This window comes from Cervus canadensis, chromosome 1 (assembly GCF_019320065.1).
Source record: "Cervus canadensis isolate Bull #8, Minnesota chromosome 1, ASM1932006v1, whole genome shotgun sequence".
NCBI classification, from domain to species: Eukaryota; Metazoa; Chordata; class Mammalia; order Artiodactyla; family Cervidae; genus Cervus; species Cervus canadensis.
Genome location: NC_057386.1, coordinates 107,016,537 through 107,042,396, shown reverse-complemented (window position 1 = coordinate 107,042,396; position 25,860 = coordinate 107,016,537). Strand labels below are relative to the sequence as shown.

The 25,860-nt window shown below is 37.4% G+C and overlaps 1 protein-coding gene across 6 annotated transcripts in view; it reads right to left on the bottom strand.

Annotated features, from left to right (window-relative positions):
* LOC122454507 (syntaxin-binding protein 4-like) overlaps nucleotides 1-23,914 on the bottom strand; it is a 93,331-nt gene extending 69,417 nt beyond the window's left edge. For 5 of the 6 annotated variants that reach the window (XM_043489080.1, XM_043489058.1, XM_043489087.1 and 2 more), the window contains exons 1-4: nucleotides 23,874-23,914; nucleotides 10,972-11,048; nucleotides 10,387-10,515; nucleotides 5,736-5,868 (exon numbers count right to left, since the gene is read on the bottom strand). In XM_043489080.1, coding sequence (XP_043345015.1) covers nucleotides 5,736-5,868; nucleotides 10,387-10,433 — 180 coding nt within the window. In that variant the 5' untranslated portion in view covers nucleotides 10,434-10,515; nucleotides 10,972-11,048; nucleotides 23,874-23,914. The remainder of the gene's footprint in view (nucleotides 1-5,735; nucleotides 5,869-10,386; nucleotides 10,516-10,971; nucleotides 11,049-23,873) is intronic. The other variant, XM_043489094.1, reaches the window with a different exon arrangement.
* Nucleotides 23,915-25,860: the final 1,946 nt, after the last annotated feature.

The window sequence follows — 25,860 nt, the reverse complement described above, 5'->3', positions numbered from 1 at the left end:
CTCCATGAGACTCATTTTCTTAGCTGTGAGGTGGGGAATAAGTACCTATTGCACATGGTTGCTGTGATAAATGACGCATATAAAATCCTAACAGATTGTAGGTGTTATGGAGAGGTGAATCAGATTCCCATATCTGTTGAAGGCAATTTTCACAGTGATAGAAAATTTAATCCTCCCAGTCCTCAAATTAAGAACCCTTGATGACTGTCCACTGACAGGAAAAGCAGAAACTCCTGAATTTCCCAAACCTAGAACAACAAACTAGATGCAACCTACTTTTTCTAGCCTCATATCCACTTTCCCTCCTCAGCATATAAATTCTTCATCCTATTCTCAGAAAACGTTCTTCAAACCTGCCACAGTCTTTCAAACTTTAGTGTGCTTATACATATTAATTCTTGTCTAGAACGCCACCACTCACCTTGACACGTCTGTCTGATGAACTCTCATTTAAACTTCACTGCCAAATTCAAACATTATCTATGCTGTAGGTTTTCTCCAACTCCCTAGATTTACTTAACTGCCTCCTTATCTTTGCTCCAAAAGCACTTTCATTTTTCTATATTACTGTACTTACTCCGTACTATCCTTATTTGTTTACATATCTTTTTCTTCCCCATTAGACTATATTACTTCAGCAACTCCCAAATTAACAGCACACATTCTTTCAACTGACCAGAACTATGCCCTTTTCATGGTTATTTCCCTGAGCATAGTGCCAAGTATAGAACAGGTCACAATAAATGAAAGAGGCCCAGGAAACACTGAGGAAATTAAGATGGCTCTAACACAAATAACAGCGGCAAAGGAGAAAAAAGTGCGTGACATTGAAATGTGAATCCTCTTGGCTGCTACTGCTTTAGCTCCCACCAAAGGATTGGTTTCTCTGCCCCTTGTCATCTAGAGACCTTTGTCCTACCTATCCAAAAAGCCTTTGTCCCAGTTCCAGTGACACACCATATCCTGAAAATAGATTTCTTTTCAAAGTTAGATATGTCCAGCTATAATCCTTTGTGAGCAATGACTACTAGTATCCATTTATATGATCTTTGTCTTAATCTGTAAGATTGGACCAAAAAAAAAAAAAAAATCTTGAATATATCACATCTAAGATCCATAATACTGATTATGAGATACACCATTATTTTATGTAATGCTAAGAGAAAATACGCTGTCAGTTACACTATGACATTTACTATAAGATCCATTTCAATTTCAGAGATGTTACAGAGAAAATATATACATATAGACATATGTACACACACAAACCCCTATGTGTGTGTACAGAACATCCGAGGTGGTGCTAGTGGTAAAGAACACACCTGCCAGTATAGGAGACATAAAAGATGCGAGTTTGATCCCTGAATCGGGAAGATCCCCTAAAGCAGGGCATGGTAACCCATTCCAGTATTCGTGCCTGTGTCTTCATGGACACAGGAGCCTGGCAGACTGCAGTCCATGGGGTCACAAAGAGTCAGACATGACTGAAGCAACTTAGCACGCACACATGTGCATGTACATACACACGTAATTACTTATCTATACATCTGTTTTATAAATATTGGTGTGTATCTATATGCATACAGTCATTTCTTGGTGTTGGATACCAAAATCCATGGATGCTCAAGTACCTTACATGAAATGCTATAATAGCTGCATGAAATCTATGCATACCCTCCCTGTATACTTTAAATCATCTCTAGATTACTTATCATACCTAATACAATGCAGATGCTATGTAAATAATTGTTTTACGGCAAATTCAAGTTTCCTTTTTGGAATTTTCTGGAATTTGTTTTTTTGAATATTTTCTATTTGAGGTTGGTTGAGCCCATAGCTTTGGAACCTAAGGATATGGAGAGCTGACTGTATGTGTATGTGTGTACTCTAGAATCAGGTAAACAAAATATATCGGGTTTGAAGAAAAATGTCTGATTCCGGCCTGCTCTCCTTACAGTACTAGCAGAGAAAGAAAAAAGAAAGTATTGTTCAGAATTAGACACAAAGAGCTAGGAAGAAAAGGCACTTTGGTGTGGAGTCCAGATAGCGGCAGTTGAAAGGTAAACAGGCAAATCAGTAATTCTCAGCAACATGACTAAAGATTTACTTATTCATTGGTTATTAATTTAGTAATCAATATGTGTCAGGCACCACGCTAGGGACTAAAGATATTATTGTGAATAAAACAGATAAGATCTGTGCACTTAGGAAACATCCTCAGATTTGTGGTTCAGGCAGAGCTGGTAAACACAGTCACAGATACTGATGTACGATCACAAGCTGACCCTGGCGACTATGAAGGTAACAAACAAGCAGACAGGAGATAGGAAGGAAAGGCGTGCAGACAGGAAACACCTGGCCCTAGACTTGGGCGGTGGGGCAGGTGCGGGGAACACAGGGAACACCTCTCTGTGGAAGTATCTTTGGGTTCATGTTTAAAAGTAATGGGGTAGTGATAGTCAGGGGGAGCAGCATACAAGATGAGAAAGAACTTGGCCCCTTCCAAGGACTGAAAGAATGCTACTCTGAAAGCACAGGGTGGTGAGTCAGAGAAGTGAGGGGCAGAAGTCACCCTATACAGAGCCTTGTAGCCAATTAAGTATTAGTAGGCTTGGTTGAGAGGGAAATAGGAATGGTGCATAAGAGCAGACAAAGCTCTCTGTGAGGTTTGATATAAACTGATGACAACTTAAACAAAGGTGATGGCAGTGGAGATCAAGAAGACTGATGGATTCAAGAGCTATTTAGAAAACAGTTAACAGTAAGTACTAATGAATTAGATATGGGTGTTAAGGGAGAGGAAGTATTTAGAATGAGATCTGGTTTTCTGACTTTGTGCAATTGGAAGGTGTCATTCACAGAAACTGGGAACACTGGCAGAAGGCCTATTTGGGGAGAAATGGGTAGATGGAAGGTACGACATGACTATCATAAATCCTGCCTCAGACAAGTTGCATGTGAGATGCCTTGAAGAGATCCAAGTGGAGATGTGGATCAGGCAACTGGATATGTGTGTATGAAGGTCAAAGGAATGTTCCACTCCCCAAAATTTCTAAGACTGAACACTGAGGACTCCAAACTGATATGGAATTGGCTGGTGGAGAGAAAAGAGCCTTGGAGTTCCCATATTTAATCCTTCCCTTAACTCAGTATCTATTATAGTTGTTCCTAACCAATAGGCTACCTCTAGCTCTTAGAGTTGGGAGAATCAAGAATCTTCTTTCCTACTTAAAGCAGCAAAAACACTTCAAGATGTTTCAAGTTTGAACTCTGAATATGTTTTTTTCAAAGAAACATGACCATTTTGGTTACTTAACCAGTATTCTATTTCATATCTTCCAAGAGGAAAAATATTTTTGTGTGTGTATGAGGGGAAGGAGGGGCAGCTAGCCATGAATAACTAAAGATAATTAATTCCAACAACCCCCTGTCTATAAAGTTTGGAAATATAAATTAAATATAATCTATCTATAAGCTTGAGATTGGCTATATTATTAACTCTGAAACAATATAATGTTAAAATTACAGCAAGTGAAAGTCCTCATATGCATTTAAAAAATATTAACGGTTGCTCAGTGTACCAACTTAATAAGGATAACCTATGAGCCTCTGTTTCCTATTCTGTGAATATACATGCAGAAATTTCTGCAGATTAGAAGTTTATTAACAAGCCTAACACAGTATTTGTTGTTGCTGTTGTTTAGTCACTCAGTTGTATCCAACTCTTTGCGACACCATAGACTGTAGTCCACCAGGCTCCTTTGTCCATGGGGATTTTTTGGACAAGAACACAGTATTTAGAACAAAGTAAATTCTATCATGCATTAAAAATATTTTTATACAAAATTGAATTAATTTGTCTTTTCAGAGCAAAAGATGTATGTACTTCTCCATCTTGAGGAAGAACATAAAAGCAACTGTAAGCATTGCAAACTCACTTAATTCTTCTCTGTCTACACCCTTCTCTATTTTGGCAATTTTCTTCTCTTGGACACAACCAAATACTGTAAAAATACATTAATAACTCAATGCTGCTCTCTAGTGGTAAATACAGAATATACTTTATTACATGGTTTTGCTTTCTAATAACCTTTCAAACAACGAAATTCTCAGAAAATCAGCAAGAGAAAATGTATATTACAGGTATAATTTCTTATTCAGTGATTGCTGACAGGAGATGAGTCACTCAGCACCTAGTCACTACTATTACTTTAAGTACAAATATTTTTCATGGGGGAAAAAAAGCACAAATTGATGTTTGTCTTAAAAGTAAATTCTTATCACTTGTTAGGAACCATAATCCACTGCATTACTTCAAGTATAGTCTAAGAAATAGCTTAGCCATACTGAATACACACATCCTTTAGCTTTAAAACTAAAGTAATATATCTCAATTCTTAAAAGAAAAATTTTGTCTTTTGTTTGAATTTGTTTAAATTTAGCATTTAAGTATGCTCTTATTTAGTTAATAAATAAAATTCAGGAGCCCAAAATTATATCATTATAATATCCTATTGTATGTTTGTATGCTCAGTTGCTCAGTCGTGTCTGATTGACGCTTTGTGACCCCATGGACTGTAGCCTGCCAGGCTCCTCTGTCCACGGGATTCTCCAGGCAAGAATACTAGAGTGGGTTGCGATTTCCTACTCCAGAGACAATATCCTATACTTACTGTATAACACTTACAGCTTGGTAAGTGTATTAGGAAGACACTGTATTATCTTCACAAGCCTGAGAAAATTTAAGTCTATTGCTTTGAAAGTTTTGGTTAAATTGATTTTTTTTTTCCCAACATGGAAAAAAATCCACTTGAATAAACAAACTGTTTGCTAAACAGTGTTCAGGATAGGACTGGGGGGTAAGGGTAGGACTATTTATTCAACAAAAACAACTAGAATAAGAACAATATAAACAAACTTTGTAAGAGGATCCTGTCTCATGTTAAATAGCTTGATATTAATAGACTATTTTATTAAATTCTTTATATACTATATCTCTCCAAAAAGGATTGGAAGAAATTTTCCACAAAAGAAATATAGAATCATGTTAGCAAAACAGAAATAACATGAAATTAAAGAGAAATGAGCATGAAAATATAGTAACCAATTTGTTAACTAGGTGCTTCAAATATAAATCTGGGCTTCCTAGCAACAAGAGCAAAGATGAATTCATGATTTGCGTATTTCTTACAGTGATGAGAAGAGTAAGGCTTTCTCATTCCTAAAAAAGATATTTTCTATCCTTAATTCTAAATCTAATTTCTCATATGGACAATTAGTAAGTGACAACAAACTTATCAAGAATTACTGCAAATTCACAAATGAGTAGTTTTATTTGCTTAGTTTTGCTTTGCATTTAAGAGAGGCCAAATGAACAGAGTTTAACTGATCTAAGTTAACCCAAACTCAGAGCAATGAATAGAGAACATGCCTTTAGATATGATTTCTCTCAGACAGACTTAGGATAAAAGTTGAACAGCATATAATTAAAAATATATAGCCTTTAGTTAGAGCTTAAAATCTGCTATTTTCATATTTAATTCATTTTTTTCTTATGCATTTGTTAGGTTAAAGCTCCTTGAGTGTGAAGGCCTACTTCCACTCTCTGTGTCCTTCACTGAGAAATGGTCACAGTGGACACTCAATTAACATAAAAAACTTACTGATGACGAAACAAACCTCATCACTAGTGGTTTTGTCTTTTAGGTGAACAGTTATTTTATCTTCGTTTTTACCTTATAACAGTCTCCTCCAGGAATGATTTCCTGAATATATACCAATGGACCGTCATTCCGGTTAATTCCTCCTAGGATCTTCAGACCAAGGCCTGTTTTCTTGGTAACTGTAATCATCTGAAAGGCAGGATCCCTAAGATAAAGTAAATTAGCATGCATAAATTAGCCTAGAGATGGTGGTCCACCAGGGAGACCCTGCCCAGAGATGGGTACCTACTTTTTCTTTAAACTCTTTGTTAACTTCTTAGACCTAGATAATTCAAAATACTCAGTACATACTAGCAATGACATTTTTAAAAATATGATCATACAAAGGCAATCAAATGAATTTTCTTAGCCCTAATTCTAATTTTTCTGTAAAACAACCAAACAATAAGAGAAATTACAGCAATAATGCTTATTTCTTTGGAGTAGAAAAATACTTTAAAAATATTATTTAAACAAACTTAAAGATTTATTAAAGGTAACTGCAGAGACTTGCTTTAAACTGACTTTTTACTACACTTTAGGATTCCAAAACGAAACACTTTAATGAATCGGATAAGGGACTTTTAAAAGACATGCTTGTGGCCATTTAAAGCAAAATAAATATAACCTTAATTTGAATCTCAAAAAAAAAAAAACCCTCAGTTTATGCTTTAAGAGTATTTTCCTGGTACAAAGCACATGCTCCAGCTGTGATTTCTGCTGGACATAAAAGAGATGCTACTAGGAAAGAAGGAACTGTTAAAAAGAATTCTGCAAAAGGTACACCCTCCCCCCATCCCAAGTTGTGTTTCTGAATAGTGGTCAGAACAGGCTTTTATTGGTCCAAGAGAACTTCAGTAAAGTATGAAATGAAGCTCAGGGCTTAATTATGGTGTAGTGGGTATTGTGCTAAGCAATATTCACACAATATGCTATTCAATTCATTTAATACTTATAAAATCCCTAATATTATTACCCTCATTTTTCTAAAAGAACCCAAATCTGGGTAGGTTGACTTGGTGGCCTAAAGTTACAAAGCTGGAGGACAGCAATGTGAGCCTGGTCTATTTTGCTCCAGAGCCAAAGTATGGTCTAAGATCTAAGATCACCTCAACCTCAATGCTTCACTGGTACATTAAAGCCATTGTTAAATACAGGACTTCTGCTGCTGCTGCTGCTAGCTGTCTTCAAATGTGCCATCACAGAAACCACTGTTAAAAAGAGTTAGTTCATATTTTACATAAGGTTACAGCTTTGAAAAATTTTTTATATTTAACTTCTGCCATAGAAATTCTAGCTATATCTTTATGAGGACTTGTATTCAAAAGTTAAATCATAAAAAAGTATAATGAAAGAAATTAAAACTTTAAAAAACAAACTTAAAATTTGTTTAAATTTAAAAAACAAATCCCTATTTTTGAGTATTTTGATCTTTATATAGCACTTAGAGCACATCCGTTATGGTTATATTACACTGAATTCAACTCTAGGGTAAGAGGGCCTATGTGGTTACTAGGGTAATAGTCAGTTAGCTAGGGAAAAAGGCAGAAAATGTTCTATTGTCAGACTTCAAAATCTTTCTTGACGGGAGATTAGGCTGCAAAGAAATAAAGAGATGAAGCCTAGAAGTGGGGGAGATGAAGGAGAAAGGGGACAAAGGTCTCATTAGGCACCTCCAATAACCTCTTAAACTGTCTAAATGTGAATTCCTCTCAATGGGGGTACACACGATCTCCAGCACACATTACTATTTCAGTAAAGCGTTCCTCCTTTTCTAACCCCAGCAGAGTATCTATGATTAACACAGCAGTGTATTTACTTGCTAGGACCTTACTTTAAAATTCCCTCATTGTGGGACTTCCCTGGTGATCCAGTGGTCAAGATTCTGTGTTCCCATTAAGGGGGACTGGGTTTGATCCCTGGTCAGGGAACTAAATCCCACATGATGCAACTAAAACTCAACAAAACCAAACAAATAACTAAATAAAAAAAATTTTTCTTAAGTCTCTCCTTGTTAAGAATTCACATTACTTAATTTTTTTTTGCAATTAAAAATAGTTCTGCTGCTCAAACTTAATCATAGTAACAGAATCTACAAGCTAAATCCAGGCAGAAATACTGCTTTTTACCTAATCAGATCAATGTAAATGCAGAACTTTGACAATACATGACAAGGCTTTAGGAAAGAGGTACTCCTGCACATTGCTGGTGGTAATCAAAAACGGTATAACCTCTGAAGAGGGGATTTAGTAATCTCTAATTTACCCTCTGGGCTTCCCTGGTGGCTCAGTAGTAAAGAATCCACCTGCCAGTGCAGGAGACAAGGGTTTGATCCCTGGGTCAGGAAGATCCCCTGGAGAAGGAAATGGCAACTCACTCCAGAATTCTTGCCTGGGAAATCCCATAGACAGAGGAGCCTGCGTCCACGAGGTGGCAAAGGAGTCGGACACGACTTAGCAACTAAACAACAACAATTTACCCTCTAATCCAACAATCTCATTTTTTGGAACCTTTCCCAAAGATAATTTGGTGACAAATACAAAATGACTTGTATACTAGGTTAGTTATTTGGCATAATTTGTAATCACTAAAAATTGCAAACAGTTCAAATGTCCATCAATAAGGTACTGGATAAATAAAACTATAGTATTGACATATTAAGAACAGAATACTATACACCTACAACAAGGTACAAGGAAGAACTTTATAAACCAATATGAAGTGACCATCAGGACATAACTTTAGTTTACAAAAGGGCTGTTCAAAATACCATATATACAGGACTTCCCTGGTGATTCAGGGGTTCCCTGACAGCTCAGTTGGTAAAGAATCCACCTGCAATGTGGGAGACCTGCGTTCAGTCCCTGGGTTGGGAAGATCCCTTAGAGAAGGGAAAGGCTACCCACTCCAGTATTCTGGCCATGGACTGTATAGTCCATGAGGTAGCAAAGAGTCAGACAGGACAGAGGGACTTCCACTTTCACTTTCCTGGTGACTCAGTGGTAAAGAATCCATCTGCCAATGCAGGAGACACAGGTTCAATCCCTGGTCGAGGAGGATCCTACAAGCCACAGAGCAACTAAGCTTGTGCACCACAATTATCCAGCCTGTGCTCTAGAGTCTGAGAACCACAATGACTCAAGCCCGTGCTTTCCAGAGCCTGTGGTCTACAAGAGAAGGCCACCACAGTGAGAAGCCCACGCACCACAACTAGAGAGCAGCCCCAGTTCTCCACAGCTACAGAAAAGCTCAACCAGCAATGAGGACCTAGCACAGCCAAAAATAAACAAATAAAATTATTTCTAAAAAAAAAAAAAACAAACAGAAAATACCACTATATATAATATGCTACCTTTTTGTTAAGAATGCACTGGCAAGTGGAGCCTGGGATATTGGGTGTTTTAGGACATCTTGCCTTAGTAATATGCTTCTTTCTCATTAGCTTTATTTTACCTTAAGTAGTTGAATAAAACTCTGTGCTGTCACAGAGCAAAGCTGTTCAGTACCAGTGCATGGAGCACTGTGGACAGAATTCATCTACCACACAGCTGGGCCTGGCTTTTGTCCCTAGGAGACTGGAGCTTCCCAGTGCTCCCAGGAGGAGGCATCAGAGAAAGATACACTGAGTTTAACCGACCTGAAACCATTCTCTAGAAAAGACCTTAAAACTTGAGTCAACACTGGTGTACACTCGTTTACTAAGTAAGCAAGAGTAGAAGAATGTCTAATGTCCAGTAGCACTTTATACAGAATAAATAATCGTTTTGAGAAAAAATATAATCATATACACACATACATATATGACATGCATATATATTTATATGGATATGTATTTGCACATTCAAAAAGAAACACTGAAAAAGAATTAAGAAAAAGATGGCTATTTATAGGAGAAAGAGGGCACAGAAAGAAGGATAGGACTCAAAGAAAGACTTCTCTGAATATACTTTGTTATATGTGTGTTACATGTTTGCAAAATGGCCACCAATTCTTCCCATCTCTGTCTGGATGCCCCCAAGAATGTGGCTTTACTGTTCCTTCCATTAAAAAGTAAAGTCTGTAACTCTAGACCTTGAATTCAGACTTAGTTATCTACATTGCTTTAGTCAATGGTGCATAAGCAAATGTGAGGAAAACAGACATTTGAAAAACACTCGTGCTTGCTGCTGGGAATCACTCTGCAGCACGTGAGAAAGTCTGAGCTATGCCTGGAGGGTGGGAGACCAGGCTGAAAGGGACCTCAGCCATCCAACCTTCCCAAACGAGGCCCCAGAACACATCTGTGAGGCCATCCTACTGGAGCCAGTGCAGACCAGAACTGTCCACAGAATCATGACAAAGAATAAATGCTTGCTTGTTTTAAGGTATTAGAGCTTGTTTGTTACTCAGCAAACGTTAATCTTACATTATGTTATAGTTATACTGGAAATATAAAATACTTTAGATATTTAAAAAATCAGATCAAATTTTAAAAAATCCAGCTCTATAAATAATTATTAAAGAGAATGCAGGATTTATCCTATACCTTGATTTACAGTGGAAGGTAATTACTGATCAACCTTTTTATTGCCACTATCTTACACCACAGGTAGTTAGCTGTATGAAACTTTTCCCCCAACATTAATATTCTACATATTTTAAACTATGATACTTCAAAACATATTAAATTTAATTTAGAAATTACTTTTCAAGTAGACTGGATGATACTACAGAAAATGTATTTTTATTCATGGTTTCACCACAACTGTAGCCTTGGATTTAACTGCTGCGAAAATGAAGATCTTGATGAAGAGTCTATAAATTCTTCTTTTTCCTAAGATTGGAGAAGTAGAAAATAAATTGTCATATCTTAGAACAGTCAAATTTGATTTCAGCTTTGCATAAAAACATTACATATACTTGGCATGTAAATAATATGTGCCTGTGTATAGATGATAGATGTATTTTATATATTTTAGGCTATGGCATTTTAGTCATTGCTGATAATATTTGAGAACTATAAAGATAGTTCCATAGATAGATAGCTAGATGGAGTTACAGAACTATATCTATATTATAATGTAAAAATCTGCATTTTTTAGCAGAAGTGAAGAACACAGTTAAGTATTAGGTAACTATTGTAGCTTCCACCATTACTAAGCTTAAAAACCACATAATAATAAAAGACTGAGCAGAACGTCTCTTGTGAGCACAAAACTAGGAATTTTATAGTCAGAATGTCTGCAAAATAATTATACAATACACTTTGAAAAAATTCATATTGTCTCACCAACTATCTTGAGGGACTTCCTGCAGATCCTACATTACTCTGACTCATATTACTCCAAGAGCTTCTTAAACGCCTTCCTATAAAAAGAAAAAAAATACTATTCTTAATGTCTTATATAGCTCCACTTAAAAATTACAGAGAATAGTACAGTTTCATTTAATTGAAAAAAATGTATTTGAACAGAGATTTACCACTTCTGCATAGGAAATATACATGAAGTACAAAAACTTGAAGTTGAAAAAGACATTAGGATCATTTAGCACAACCCTCTTATTAAAGAAATGAGTAGTTAGATTCAGTGAAGGAAATGGCAACCCACTCCAGTATTCTTGCCTAGAGAATCCCGTGGACAGAGGGGCCTTATGGGCTGCTATCCATAGGGTCGCACAGAGTCAGACACGACTGAAGTGACTTAGCAGCAGCAGCAGCAGTTTTATTCAGAGACTGCATTCTTTCCCAATGCAAATGAGAAACAATCAATTGTTTTCCCAGCTAGAACTCAGACTTCAGAGCCCACAGCATGGAACTTGACATCAGATAAGCCTGGGTTCCAATCTGAGCTTCTAGGCTCCTTCAAGTATCAGTTTCTTCACAGGTAGAGTAGGTAGTAGTGATGGTTTTAATACACATGTCAAAATGTACCAAACTGTCTCAGTAGAAATATGTGCTGTTAAAAATCAAAAATACTTTAGTAAAGATAAATTTTTTTAAGAATCTAATTTTCATTTAAGAACGTCAGCCTGACTTTGGCATGTATCTTCTTTTCCTCTAAGAGCCCACTAATACAAGAGTAAAGGGTTACAAACAGTATAAACTCATAATGTTAAAAAAAATGAAAGAAAAGTCATGAGATGAAAAATTTCAATTAATTTCTGGAAGACAAAAAATAGACAGTAGGATGATAATTGATAAAAAGAGGACTGAAGAAGCTGAAAGCTAGGGAAAGGCTTTGTAACACTTTTAAGTTTGAGCACACATAAAGAAAATGGTAATATCTGTAGGGTGTCGTGGGGTAAACAGAGGTGGCATTTACACCTCTAAGAAGCCCAGGCATGCCACACCTCTAAGAAGCCCAAGGGCAACCACTAACTCAGCACACCATATCTGATTCATGGCAAAATTCTGACCTCAAAACAGCTAGAGCTATGGATCAATCCATTTTGCAGAATCCCAGAGAGGCTGAGGACTCAGGACCCAGAGGTCTACGCAGAGAGAAACTGAGGCAGAGAATTAAAATCTCTTCTCCAACTATGTATGTTCACATACATAGAAACCCTAGATTCTTCCATCAATAAATTAAACAGACTCTGAAGAAAGCGCCAACTACCTTCTGGGATCCTAACAGAGTTGTATCACTGGCCTGGGTGTTAAAAACCTGCTTCAACTTTCACAGCCCCTGTGGTAGCAAGCAACGGAAACCATGGGAGCATGCGTATCAACAGCAGCAGGAAAGTGAAGCCACCAAGCAACACTGCTGTCAGCAGCAAGAGTCCAATGGCCAGGAAGCAGGACGTTTACTCAGTATCCCATGGAGGAAGGAGGGGGAACTTGAGGGAAGAGCTTAAAATCCTAGGGCTTGACAGAATAATGACCCAGAGTTAAGAGCTGCTACATCAGTCCACAAGACTAAGGCAGCTGTATTAGAGAGTTCAATTCTAAAAGGAAGTTTTTATAAATACATTGGAGACTGCTTTATTAATACATGTTTGTTGAAGATTCCCAACCCTTCAGTGGTGAAGCTTTGATATTACAATAATATTAGCAACTACCATTTGGCATTATGTGTCACACACTGTGCTAAGTATTTCAAATGAATTTATCTTATTTAATACCATGGAAAATACATTAGATTTAAGTAAAAAAAAAAAAAAAAAGCCGAGTTCAAATGGCAACACTGCTATGTGGTAGCCATACAGTCTGAGAAAGTTACCTAACTTCCTGACATCACTTCATGTTAAGGTAAGAACAGTAATACCTAGCTCAAAGGGTTGCCAGGAGGATTAAGGGAGATGTAAAAAACTGAGCCGTCTTCAGTGTTGCCAAAGCAAGTAAGATCTGGTAGTGATTTGTCTTAACAGGGCACTGGGTCCCTGGATCAAGGAACATACCCAAGCATAATGGATGTGTCACTGTTAAATTCTATAATAGATTCCATATAGCGTCACTTAAACTTTTTACCACTTTAAAGTATTAAAACGAAATTTCAGTTTTAAATTATTTCATTCACCTAACATACCTGACATTGTCTTAAGTGCTGGAGGTAAAAAAAAAAAAAGCAGAGAGTCTATCCCTAGAGATAACCAAATGAACAGACATAAGGAGGATGCTGAGTGCTCTGACATTGGTATGCACTGGGTGCTGGGGACATGGAGGAGTCATCACGCAACACCAATACAGCCAGGCACTCTACTAGAGCATTTTACCCTCTGAGAAGCACCAGAAGACGGGTAATATGCACCCATTTTACATTTAAAAAATCAGTTAATGGAGAAACTATGTGACTTGTCTATGACCACAACATTAAATAGCTGTAAAGCAGAATTTGAATCCAGTTCTACCTGGCTTCAAACGCAAGCTTTTTTCACTATAGCATGCTGGAAAATTCATTAATGTGGAAAAATGTCATCCTCCAACAAAGTAGGAAAAGAGAGTGTTGGTAAATGTAGTAATATGCTGTTTCTCTTTTATGAAAATGATGTTAGGTAGGTACAAAAGTGATTGCAGTTTGGACTGTGAATTTTAACTCATTATAACTAGGCTCAAACACATATTTATTAATCAAAATAGGAACCATTACAATCAACCCATTTTTGCCAACGAGAAACAAGTTTGTTTATTCCTGTATTTTAAAAATTCATGCTGTGGGATTCAATAAACTCTTGGAAAGCATTTTCTGCATCCTGCTGGTTGTGGAAACATTTTGCCTGCAAAACATTCAGATGCTTGAAGAAGTGGTGATCCGTTGGCAAGAGGTCAGGTGAATATGGTAGATGAGGCAAAATTTTATAATCCAATTCATTCAACTTTTGAAATGTTGGTTGTGTAATGTGTGGTTTGGTGGTGGTGTGCAGAATTAGGCCCTTTCTATTGATCAAAGCTGCTGCAGGGCTTGCAATTCTTGGTGCATTTTATCAATTTGCTGAGCTTACATCTCAGATGTAATGGTTTTGTGGGCATTCAGAAAGCTGTAGTGGATCAGACAGGCAGGAGACCACCAAACTGTGGCCCTGACCTTTGTCTGGTGCAAGTCTGGCTTTGGGAAGAGCTTTAGAGCTTCTTCTCGGTCCATCCACTGAGTTGGTCGCTGCTGGTTGTTGTACACTATTCACTTTCGTTACACGTCACAATCCCATTGGAAAATGGTTCATTGTAGTGGCACAGAGTAAAGGAAGATGACAGTTCAAAATGACAAGTTTTTCGATTTGCAGTCAGCTCACTGAGGCACCTATTTATTGAGTTTTTTCACCTTTCCAATTTGCTTCAAATGGATTTGCTTCAACAACGACCTCAGAATGGTTGACGTTGAGTTCTTTGGCAACTTCTCATGTAGCTGTAAGAGAATCAGTTTCAACGATGGCTCTCAGTTGGTCACTGCCAACTTCCAATGGCCGGCCACTACGCTCTTCGTCTTCAAAGTTCTTGTCTTCTTTGCAAAACTTCTTGAACCACCACTGCACTGTACTTCTGTTAGCAGTTCCTGGGTCAAATGTGTTGTTGATGTTGTGAGTTGGCACTGCTGCCTTATGATACATTTATAAAATTGAATAAGAAAATTGCTCATTTTTGTTTTTTGTCTAACATCATTTCAACAGTCCAAAATAAATATAAAATAAATAGCAAGAAATAAGTCACTAGCAAAAAAATATAAAGCAAGAAATGTGTATTAAAATGATGTATAACATAACCACATTTACTTAAGAATGTATTGTAATTTGGTGTCTTTCAGTAGCTTAGTCATGTCTGACTCTTTGTAACCCCATGAACTACAGCATGCCGGGCTTCCCTGTCCTTCACCACCTCCTGGAGTTTGCTCAAACTCATGTCCTTTGAGTCGATGATGCCATCCAACCACTTCCTCTTCTGTCGCCCCCCCACACCCCCGCCTTCAATCTTTGCTAGCATCAGGGTTTCTTTTCCAATGAGTTGGCTCTTTGCATCAGGTGGCCAAAGTATTGGTGTTTCAGCTTCAGCATCAGTCCTTCCAATGAATATTCAGAATTGATTTCCTTTAGGATTGACTGGTTTGATCTCCTTGCTGTCCAAGGGACTCGCAAGAGTCTTCTCCAACACCAAAATACAAAAGCCATCAATTCTTCAGCACTCAGTCTTCTTTATGATCCAACTCTCACATTCATACATGACTACTGGAAAAACCATAGCATTGACATCTTAATGAGGGCATTTGGGGAAACAGGATATTAGTAATGGTAGGAAATCCAGAGTTTGTCTATGAAAGCAAGACACAGAGTCTCTTTAAAACTCTACAAGTGGCAAGTGGTGATCCAGGAAATATGCAAAAATATAATAGCTCATGAATATCATCATAGAGTAGTTAACAATGACAAAACATCAGAAACCACCTAAAAACGTAAAAACTTATAATTGGTTACATAATTTAGAATATACCCACATACAAGAATACTACATAATCATCAAAAATGATCATGCAGATCCATTCCTTCTGGTTTGTTGACTTGGAAAGAAGTTCCCAATACACTATTAGGTGAAAAACAGTAGCTGTGTAAACACAGAATGGATGGAATAATCTCATCATTTAAAATCACATTTATGGAAAACTATAACTAAAATGTAAATAATAATGACTGATAAGTTTATTTTGAAAATCAGCTATTTTTAAGTTTCTTCTTATTCTTTATTTTCTGAATAATGATGAGGATATATATTTTGCTATATTATTTTGATAATAAAGAAAAATATTTAAAAAATTAATTATTAGGTTTGGTGTCTAGTATTCAAGACAGGTTCCTTCTAGTTATCTCTCTTTAAAGTCATTTTCCTTTTAAGTCATTCTTTTATTTACATTTGTTAAAATAGCAGCAAATTTTAAAGCTGTAAGAGAAAATAACATAGATCTGGTGTTTGCTAAAGAAAATTGGCTACATCCTTTAAATCATGTCTTATGACTACTGAGTTGTAAGCAACTTAGCATGCTGTAAAAATAAATATGAATAAATAAGGGATTCCCTGGTGGCACTAGTGGTAGAGAGTGTGCCTGCCAATGCAGGAGATACAAGAGATTCAGGTTCAATCCCTGGGTCAGGAAGATCCCCTGGAGAAGGAAATGGCAACCCACTCTGGTAATCTTTGCCATGGGCAGAGGAGCCTCACAGGCTACAATCCATGGGGTCACAAAGATTTGGACATGACTCAGTACACACACACAAATAAATAAAATATGCCTTTTTCTGCTATAATTTCAAAAGAAATGACTAGTCAAAGAGACTCATAATACCAACAGTCTGAAATTAACAGTCTTTTTAAAAAGAAATGTGGAATTCTTCTTGCCACTGATTCTGTTTAGAAATGCAGTGCATTGAAGAAAGACTGGACTAAAAGTTAAGACATACAAGTTTAAGTTCTATTTCTGCTGCCTAGGAGCAAGTGACTTTGAGCAGCCACCTACCTACTCTGCCCCCCAGTTTCTTCATATATAGAATAACAAGATACCTTTAAAGGTTACTTTTTGACCCTACAAATTAACCCACTCCAGTATTCTTTGCCTGGAAAATTCCACAGACAGAGGAGTCCAGTGAGCTACAGTTGATGAGGCCACAGAGAGTCAGACACAAGTGAGCACACATAACTCACTGAACTAATGCTAAAAATGTAAAGATTGCTTGTTATAAAGTTAGACCTACAGATTTAGTATTATGTGTCATCACACACACACACACACAAAGAAATAACAGCATTTAGAAATTGTGACAATTCTTTGTACAACTGATAGCAGAAATTCTTTGAGACAGCATTAGCTATTTATATAATCCTAGGGTTGTTTAACTTATATGCAGGGTACATCATGTGAAATACTGGTCTGGATGAATCACAAGCTGGAATCAACATTGCTGGCAGATGGTAAAGATCTCATTTAAAATTTATGGGGAATTCAAAAGCTTTACAGACAAGCAGAAATTAAGAGAATTCAGCACTACCAGATCAGTCTTGCAACAAATACTAAAGGGACTTACACTAAAGGGATTTACACAAGAGAAAGGAAAGACCTATAAAAACAAACCCAAAACAATCAAGAAAATGCTAATAGGAACACACATATCAATAATTACCTCAAATGTAAATGGATTAAATGCACCAACCAAAAGATACAGATTGACTGAATGGATACAAAAACAAGACCCATATATATGCTGCTTACAGGAGACCCACTTCAGACCTAAAGACACATACAGATTTAAAGTAAAAGGATGGAAAAAGACATTCCATGTGAATGGAAACCAAAAGAAAGCTGAGTGTAAATCCTTATTTCAGACGAAATAGACTTGAAAGAATATTATAAGAGACAAAGAAGGACACTACATAATGATCAAGGGATCAATCCACGAAGAAGACATAACAATTGTAAGTATTTATGCACCCATAGGAGTACCTCAATACCTAAGGCAAGCAGTAACAGCATAAGAGGGGAAATCGACAGCAACATAATAATAGTAGGGGACTTACCACTCCACTTATATCAATGGACAGATTATCAAAACAGAAAATCAATAAGGAAATACAAACCTTAAATGAAATATTAGACCAAATAAACCTAAGTGATATCTTCAGGACTTTCCATCCAAATGCAGAAGAATACACTTTCTTCTCAAGTGCACATGGAACATTCTCCAGAATAGACCACATCTTGGGCCACAAATCAAACCTCAGTAAATTTAAGAAAACTGAAATTGTATCAAGTATCTTCTCTGATTACAATGCGATGAGACTAGATATCAACTAAAAGGAAAAAAACTGCAAAAAAAAAAAAGCTAACTGAAGAAGATTAAACAATACATTACTGAATAACTGAAGAAGATACTGAAGAAGTAAGAAAAGAAATCAAGAGATTCTTAGAAACAAATGACAATGAAAACACGATGACCCCAAATCTATGGGATTCAGCAAAAGCAGTTCTAAGAGGGAAGTTTATAGTAATACAATCATACCTCAAGAAATAAGAAAAGCATCAAATAGACAACCTAACTTGACATCTAAAGCAGCTGGAAAAAGAAGAACAAAAACACCCCAAAGTCAGCAGAAGGAAAGAAATCATAAAGATCAGAGCAGAAATACATGAAAAAGAAATGAAAGAAACAACAGCAAAGATTAATAAAACTAAAAGCTGGTTCTTTGAGAAGACAAACAAAACTGACAAACCACTAGCCAGACTCATCAAGAAAAAAAGGGAGAAAAATCAAATCAACAAATTTAGAAATGAAAAAGGAGAGGTTACAACAGAAAACACAGAAATACAAAGGATCATAAGAGAACATTATGAGCAATTATATGCTAATAAAATGGACAACCTAGAGGAAATGAACAGATTCTTAGAAAAGGTCAACCTCCGAAGACTGAACCAGGAAGAAAAAGAAATTATGAACAACACAATTACAAACACTGAAATTGAAACAGTGATCAAAACTCTGCCAGGACCAGATAGGTTCACAGGGGAATTCCATCAAATATTTAGAGAAGAGCTAATGCCCATTTGTCTGAAACTCTTCCAAAAAATTGCAGAGGAAGGAACACTTGCAAACTCATTCTAAGAAGCCACAATCACCCTGATACCATAACCAGGCCAAGACAACACCAAAAAAGGAAATTACAGGTCAATATCACTAATGAACATAGATGTAAGAATCCTCAACAAAATTCTAGCAAACAGAATTCAAGAATACATTAAAAAGCTCATCCACTGTGATCAAGTCAGGTTTATTCCAGGGATGCAAGGATTCTTCAATATACGCAAATCAATCAAAGTGATACACCATATCAACAAATTGAAAGATAAAAACCATGTGATCATCTCCATAGATGCAGAAAAATCTTTGACAAAATTCAGCATCCATTTATGATAAAAAAAAACCTCAAAAAATAGGCATAGAAAGAACCTACCTCAACAGAGTAAAGGCTACATATGAAAAGCCCACAGCAAAAATTATTCTCAATGGTGAAAAACTGAAAGCATTCCTCTAAAGATCAGGAACAAGACAAGGGTATCCACTCTCACCACTATTATTCAACATAGTTTTGGAAGTCCTAGCTAGGGCAATAAGAGAAGAAAAATAAGTAAAAGGAATCCAGATTGGAAAATAAGTATAACTCTCACTGGTTGCAGATGACATGATACTACACATAGAAAACTCAAAAGACACTATCAGAAAATTACTAGAGCTAATCAATGATTTCAGCAAGGTCACAAGATACAAGGTCAATACACAGAAATCACTTGCATTCCTATATACTAACAAATGAAAAATCAGAAAGAGAAATTAAGGGATCAATCCCATTCAACATTTCAACAAAAGGAATAAAATATCTAGGAAGAAACCTACCTAAGGAGATAAAAGATCTGTATACAGAAAACTATAAGACACTGAAAAGAAATCAAAGATGACAAACAAGTGGAGAGATATTCCATGTTCCCGGGTAGGAAGAATCAATATTGTGAAAATGACTATACTATCAAATGCAATCTACAAATTTAATGCAATCCCTATCAAATTACCAATGGCATTATTCACAGAACTAGAACAAAAAATTTCACAATTCACATGGAAACACAAAAGACCCTGAATAGCCAAAGCACGCTTGAGAAAGAAGAATCGACCTGGAGGAATAAACCTTCCTGACTTCAGACTATACTAGAAAGCTACAGTCATCAAGACAGCATGGTACCGGCACAGAAACAGAAATATAGACAAATGAAACAAGATAGAGAACCCAGAGATAAACCCATGCAACTACGGATACCTTATTTTTGACAAAGGAGGCAAGAATATAAAATGGGGCAACGATAGGCTCTTCAATAAGTGGTGCTGGGAAAACAGGACACTTACATGCAAAAGAATGAAATTAGAATACAACCTAATGTCACACACAAAGATAAACTCAAGATGGATTAAGGACCTAATGGTAAGACCAGAAACTATTAAATGCTTAAAGGAAAACATAGGCAGAACACTTGATGACACAAATCAAAGCAAGATCTTCCATGACGCACCTCCTAGAGTAATGGAAATAAAAACAAAAATAAACAAGTGTGATCCAATTAAACTTAAAAGCTTTTACACAGCAAAGGAAACTAAAAACAAGGTTAAAAGACAACCCTCAGAATGGGAGAAAATAATAGCAAAGGAAACAACTGACGAAGAATTACTTTCCAAAACACATAAGCAGCTCATACAACTGAATACAAGAAAAGCAAACAACCCAATCAAAAAGTGGGAAAGGGACCTGAAAAGACATTTCTCCAAAGAAGACATAAGATGGCTAACAAGGAAAAGAAAAGATGCTCAACATCACTCATTACTAGAGAAATGCAAATCAAAAACTATAATGAGATACCACCTCACACCAGTCAGAATGTCATCATCAAAAAACCTACAAACAATAAATGCTGGAGAACATATGGAGAAAAGGAACACTCTTGCACTGCTGGTGGGAATGTAAACTGATACAGCAACTATGCAAGATGGTGCAGAGATTCCTTAAAAAGCTAGGAATAAAACCACCATATGACCCAGCAATCCCACTCCTAGGCATATACCCTGAGGAAACCGAAATTGAAAAAGACACCAATACACCCATGTTCATTTCAGTACTATTTACAATAGCTAGAACATGGAGGCAACCTAGATGACCATCGACAGATGAAAGGATAAGGAAGTAGTGGTACATATATACAATGGAAAAAACATAAAAACGATTTGTTCTAATGAGGTGGATGAACCTAGTACCTATTAAACAAAGTGAATAAGTCATAAAGAGAAATATAAATATCACATACTGACACATATATATGGAATCTAAAGAGACGGCCAAAGATGGAGAAGCTCTATACAGTCAGTAAAAACAAGACCGGGAACTGAATGTCGCTCAGATCATAAACTCCTTATTGCCAAATTCAAACTTATATTGAAGAAAGTGGGGAAAACCACTAGACCATTCAGGTATGACCTAAATCAAATTCCTTATGGTTATACAGTGGAGGTGAGAAATAGATTTAAGGGCCCAGATCTGATAGACTGAATGCCGGATGAACTATGGACGGAGGTTTGTGACATTGTATAGGTGACAGGGAGCAAGACCATTCCCAAGAAAAAGAAATGCAAAAAAGCAAAATGCCTGTCTGAGAAGACATTTTAATAGCTGTGAAAATTAGAGAAGCAAAAACCAAAGGAGAAAAGGAAAGATATTCCCGTTTGAATGCAGAGTTCCAAAGAATAGCAAGGAGAGATAAGAAAGCCTTCCTCAGCGATCAGTGCAAAGAAATAAAGGAAAACAATACAATGGGAAAGACTAGAGATCTCTTCAAGATGATTCGAGATGCAAAGGGAACTTTTCATGCAAAGATGGGCCCAATAAAGGACAGAAATGGTATGGACCTAACAGAAGCAGAAGATATTAAGAAGAGGTGGCAAGAATACACAGAAGAACTGTACAAAAAAGATCTTCATGACCCAGATAATCACGATGGTGTCATCACTCACCTAAAGCTAGACATCCTGGAATGTGAAGTCAAGTGGGCCTTAGGAAACATCACTACAAACAAATCTAGTGGAGGTGATGGAATTCCAGTTGAGCTATTTCAAATCCTAAAAGATGATGCTGTGAAAGTGCTGCACTCAATATGCCAACAAATTTGGAAAACTCAGCAGTGGCCACAGGACTAGAAAAGGTCACTTTTCATTCCAATCCCTAGGAAAGGCAAAGCCAAAGAATGCTCACACTACCACACAAATGCATTCATCTCACACGGTAGCAAAATAATGCTCAAAATTCTCCAAGCCAGGCGTCAGCAATACGTGAATGGTAAACTTCCGTATGTTCAAGCTGGTTTTAGAAAAGGCAGAGGAACCAGAGACCAAATTGCCAACATCCGCTGGATCATCGAAAAAGCAAGAGAGTTCAAGAAAAACATCTACTTCTGCTTTGACTATCCCAAAGCCTTTGCCTGTGTGGATCACAATAAACTGTGGAAAATTCTGAAAGAGATGGGAATACCAGACCACCTGACCTGCCTCTTAAGAAATCTATATGCAGGTCAGGAAGCAACAGTTAGAACTGGACACAGAACAACAGACTGGTTCCAAATCAGGAAAGGAGTTTGTCAAGGCTGTATATTGTCACCCTGCTTATTTAACTTATATGCAGAGTACATCATGAGAAACACTGGGCTGGATGAAGCACAAGCTGGAATCAAGATTGCTGGGAGAAATATCAATAACCTCAGATATGCTGATGACACCACTCTTATGGAAGAAAGTGAAGAACTAAGAGCCTCTTGATGAAAGTGAAAGAAGAGAGTGAAAAAGTTGGCTTAAAGCTCAACATTCAGAAAACTAAGATCATGGCATCTCAGTTTTGAAGTGATGGTCCCATCACTTCATGGCAAATAGATGGGGAAACAGTGGAAACAGTGACAGACTTTATTTGGGGGGGGCTCCAAAATCACTGTAGATGGTGACTGCAGCCATGAAATTAAAAGATGCATACTCCTTGGAAGGAAAGTTATGACCAACCTGGACAGCATATTAAAAAGCAGAGATATTACTTTGCCAAGAAAGGTCCATCTAGTTAAGGGTATGGTTTTTCCAGTAGTCATGTATGGATGTGAGAGTTGGACTATAAAGAAAGCTGAGCACCGAAGAATTGATGCTTTTGAACTGTGGTGCTTGAGAAGACTCTTGAGAGTCCCTGACTACAAGAAGGCCCAACCAGTCCATCCTAAAGGAGATCAGTCCTGGGTGTTCATTGGAAGGACTGATGTTGAAGCTGAAACTCCAATACTTTGGCCATCTGATGCAAAGAGCTGACTCATTTGAAAAGACCCTGATGCTAGGAAAGATTGAGGGCAGGATGAGAAGGGGACAACAGAGGATGAGATGGTTGTATGGCATTACCAACTTGATGGACATAAGTGTGAGTAAACTCCGGGAGTTGGTGATGGACAGGGAGGCCTGGCATGCTGCAGTCAATGGGGTCGCAAAGAGTTGCACACGACTCAGCGACTGAACTGAACTGAACTGAAAGAGATGGCAGTGATGAATTTATTTTCAGGGCAACAAAGGAGAAACAGACATAGAGAACAGACCTATAGACATGGGGGGAAGAGAGGCAGGAGAAGGGGAAATGTATGGAGAGAGTAACATAGAAATTTACAATACCATATGTAAAATGGACAGCCAATGGGAATTTGGTGTACGACTCAGGGAACTCAAACTGGGGCTCTGTGACAGGCTGAAGGTTGGGATGGGGAAGGAGATGGGAGGGAGGGAACATGCGTGTACCTTTGGCTGATTCTTATTGATGTATGACAGAAAACTACAAAATTCTGTAAAGAAATAATCCTTAAATTAAAAAATAAAAAAAAAAAAGAATGTGTGATTCATGACAATAGCATCGTAATATAATAAAAAACAAACAATTACAACTTAAAAGAAAAAAAAAAAAGATTGCCAGGAAAAATCAACAACCTCAGATATGCAGATGACACCACCCAAATGGCAAAAAGTGAAGAGAAACTAAAGAGCCTCTTGATGAAAGTGAAAGAGAAGAGTGAAGAAGATGACTTAAAACACAACATTCAAGAAATGAAGAACATGGCATCCAGTCTCATCACTTCATGGCAAATAGATGGGGAAAAAAATGGAATAGTAACAGACCTTACTTTCTTGGGCTCCAAAATCACTGTGGATGGTGACTGCAGCCATGAAATTAGCTTGCTCCTTGGAAGGAAAGCTATGACAAACATAGACAGCATGTTAAAAAACAGAGACATCACTTTGCTGACAAAAGTTCATCTAGTCAAAGTTTTTCCAGCAGTCATGTACGGATGTGAGAGCTGGACCAGGAAGAACTGATGCTTTTGTATTGTGGGGCTGGAGAAGATTCTTAAGAGTCCCTTAGACAGCATGGAGAGCAAAGCAATCAATCCTCAAGGAAATCAACCCTGAATATTTATTGGAAGGACTGATGCTGAAGCTCCAATACTTTGGCCAGCTGATGTGAAGAGCCAACTCGCTGGAAAAGACCCTGATGCTAGGGAAAGATTGAGGGCAGGAGCAGAAAGGAGAGACAGAGAATGATATGGTTGGATAGCATCACCAACTCAATGGACATGAGTTTGAGCAAACTCTGTGAGACGGTGAAGGACAGGGAAGCCTGGCGTGCTGCAGTTCATGGGGTCACAAAGAGTTAGACATGACTTAGCCACTGAACAACAACAAGGTTCTTTAAGAACATTGGTAGAAAGCAGGAAGCACTCCCTTCCCTGGGGTAGACTAACTGATCTTTTTAAAATGGCAGAAAAGTTTCAGGAAATCAAGATTGTCATGATTGATTGGTCAAAGGGTTATTTCACTATCTCCTTTATTTTCTACCCAAAGCCAATATTCCCCTAGGTGGTGCCTTCTTTTTTTTAAATTTTCAAGAATCTAAGCACCCATTTGAATGTAGAGTTCCAAAGATTAGTAAGGAGAGATAAGAACGCCTTCCTCAGTGATCAATGCAAAGATACAGAGAAAAACAACACAATGAGAAAGACTAGAGTTCTCTTCAAGAAAATTAGAAATATCAAGGGAACTTTTCATGCAAAGATGGGCACAATAAAGGACAGAAATGGTATGGATCTAACAGAAGCAGTAGATATTAAGAAGAGTTGGCAAGAATACACAGAAGAACTATACAAAGAACTTCACAAATCAGATAATCACGATGCTGTGATCACTCACCTAGAGCCAGACATCCTGAAAAGTGAAGTCAAGTGGGCCTTAGGAAGCATCACTGTGAACAAAGCTAATGGAGGTGATGGCATTCCAGTTGAGCTATTTCAAATCCTAAAAGATGATGCTGTGAAAGTGCTGCACTCAATATGCCAACAAATTTGGGAAACTCAGCAGTGGCCACAGGACTAGAAAAGGTCACTTTTCATTCTAATCCGAAAGAAAGGCAATGCCAAAGAATGTTCAAACTACCATACAACTGCACTCATCTCACATGCTAGTAAGGTAATGCTCAAAATTCTCCAAGCCAGGCTTCAACAGTACATGAACCTTGAACTTCCAGATGTTCAAGCTGGATTCAGAAAAGGCAGAGGAACCAGAGATCAAATTGCCAACATCTGCTAGATCATGGAAAAAGCAACAGAGTTCCAGAAAAACATCTACTTCTGCTTTACTGACTATGTCAAAGCCTTTGCCTGTGTGGATCACAATAAACTGGAAAATTCTGAAAGAGATGGGAATACCAGACCACCTGACCTGCCTCCTGCGAAATCTGTATGCAGGTTAAGAAGCAACAGCTAGAACTGGACATGGAACAACAGACTGGTTCCAAATTGGTAAAGGAGTATGTCAAGGCTATATATTGTCACCCTGCTTATTTAACTTATATGCAGAGTACATCATGAGAAACACTGGGCTGGATGAAGCACAATCTGGAATCAAGATTGCCGGGAGAAATATCAATAACCTCAGATATACAGGTGACACTGAGAGGGTAACAGGCAGGAAGGCCAGGGGTCTCCAAATGGAGCAAATAGGCTGCAAGTGTCAGACATTTTTAATCTCTCTTAAGAGGCAGGAGGAAATAAACTAGTGATATTTTTTTCCTTCTCTATACAAATTTAAAAGGAGGTTTCTCTTAAAATAC